Below are 2,316 nucleotides of genomic sequence, written 5' to 3'. Positions count from 1 at the left end.
TGAAGTATGTCGTTTTAACGCGCAGTACTTCAGCATCAGTTTAAACATCTGAATGAATGAATCATCAACGAAAAGCTTTTAAGCATCAGTGACCTACAGCATATAGCATGGATTCTGAAGGAGGGCAGTAACAGGATTCTGCTCTTGTCGGCAAATATGGGTCTGTGGCTTGATGAATTTGGTACTTGACTTAAGCTCTAAGCAAAATATTGACCCAAAAGGTTTCCATAATTTAGCCACTTGCCATTTGAAACAATCCCATTTCAACACGAACAGCTCATCATCCACAACACACAATGTTTCCGACTAATCACACCTTATACGATGTAAAACGCGTGCGTTTTTGATAGATAATTATAACGGAGGGTTTCCATTTGTGCCACGGACGCTTCTGATATGTAAATGAGTTTGGGGTGGGGTGGGGGGTGTCCCCCCATTTTAGTCGTGTCACCTCATCCCACTCAGGCATTTCTGGTGTTCCGCTGATAGAAGCTCAACTCACCATTTCACACTTGACTTCAGAGATCCGCCCTCGATCGTCAAGGCCTTTTGGGACGCTTTTCTGCAGGTCCAACACTCACCTGCGACCTTAAATGGACCAGACTAATGGATTGGTTGGGTCAAGCACTGTATAGCATCCAAGGAGCATCTGTGATCTGAGCCTGGATCCGTGTGCTGGCGCGCTGTCCAATCCGACGGACCTTCATTTGTAACTTAGCAGAACGCGTTTGGAGAGACTTCACTGTTTATTGGTTTGGAAAATGTCCCTAAAGAATTCCAAGTCAGGATTCTCTGTCCGGGATATTCTAGACCTCCCGGACACGAGCGACGAAGGATCAGTGACTGAAGACACTGAAGATGAGGCGGATGAAGGACTCTCTGGAAATCAGCAGCACGCGTCCGCCACAGATGCGCTTTGGCTCGGATCTCCATGTGGCCACACATATCCAAGTACGTTTATGCATTTTAATTAGCGAGATAAATAGCCTACTTCACGCTGCTTTCAGTATTTTATTCCAATCAAATAAAACAATAAAATGTGCATTTCAAAGAAACGGTCATGGTTTTACGCATTTACGCAACTCTTAAAAATAAAGGTTCCTTATTGGGGCATCGGTGGTTCCATGAAGAACCTTTAACATTATTATTGCACAAATGTTCTTTATAGTGGGAAAATGTTTTTGGGATTACTAAATTTTTAAAAACTGAAGATTATTGCAAATCCCCCTTTATTTTTTAGCAGTGCATATCAACATTGGTCAATTATTTGATCTAATACGATGACGCATATAGGTTATTAATTTGCATAATTATACCCAGCAGTGCCATCCGCATCTCCAGAGGACTTGAATCCAGAACTGTCCACGGATGAGTCTGTTGATCGCGACAGGGAGAGTTTGGAGGACTCGGGGAAAAGGCGCAAACGGAGAATCCTGTTTTCAAAGACGCAAACGTTTGAACTGGAGAGGCGCTTCAGACAACAGAGATACTTATCCGCCCCTGAGAGAGAACATCTAGCTAGGCTCTTACATTTGACTCCAACGCAAGTGAAGATTTGGTTCCAGAACCATCGGTACAAAGTGAAAAGAGCCCGGGCTGAGAAAGGAATGGACCCGTATCTGCTCTCTCCCGCACGGCGCGTTTCTTTCCCCGTCCTGCTGAGGGACGGAAGGCCGTGTCATGTTCTCAGTCCTCAGGACATCACTGCAGCGGCACCATTTTCTGCGTTTAACATCAAGCAATTCCCCCAAATGCATCAGAGTCATAGCATCATGATGACACACCTGACACCCGTCAGTCATCTGGGACACATGCAGCCCTGGTCCTGGTGAAGAGAGCGTTTACGCAGCGGAACTTTGTCGTTGAAAGTTGTTTCCGTCACTGTTCGCTTCATGAATTATATTTCTACAACGTGGACATATCTTTTTTAATGAGTTTTAATGTTCTAACGTTTTCTCCCCGTGGGTTTGTTTTATTTTCGATGAAACAGAAATAGCACAATGGGACACTCGTGCTGTTTGTAGATATATTTATGCTGGCAATTTTACAGTGTATGGATGAGTAAATGTCTTTTATTTAACAGTCAAATGTGTTACTTTCGTTACATGTAGAAGCCCTGATTTAATAACGTTTAAGAAATTCATTGGAAAGTTTCCGAGGATTTTCCCCCTGTTGTTTTCTATTATTTTAGTTGTATACTGAAAATTATTCTGACTAACCTGTAATAAACTTAATAAACTTTTTTCCCTTCTGAACACCGCGCAAAAGCGATATTATTGTTATTATATTTTTGTTTGTTGTTGTTGTGTGTGTGTG

At 42.7% G+C, this 2,316-nt stretch overlaps 1 protein-coding gene across 1 annotated transcript; it reads left to right on the top strand.

Moving 5' to 3' along the window:
* Nucleotides 1-761: 761 nt before the first annotated feature.
* Nucleotides 762-1,832, top strand: nkx2.2b (NK2 homeobox 2b; the record flags this gene model as incomplete). The annotated part of the gene is made up of 2 exons (XM_079830535.1): nt 762-951; nt 1,324-1,832. 2 exons carry the CDS (start codon nt 762-764, stop codon nt 1,830-1,832), a joined length of 699 nt encoding a protein of 232 aa, XP_079686661.1.
* Between the last annotated feature and the right edge of the window lie 484 nt (nt 1,833-2,316).

This window comes from Gobio gobio (assembly GCF_949357685.1).
Source record: "Gobio gobio genome assembly, chromosome: 12".
In the NCBI taxonomy this organism is placed as follows: Eukaryota; Metazoa; Chordata; class Actinopteri; order Cypriniformes; family Gobionidae; genus Gobio; species Gobio gobio.
The sequence above is the reverse complement of the archived record's forward strand: the minus strand, read 5'-3'. Positions and strand labels throughout refer to the sequence as shown.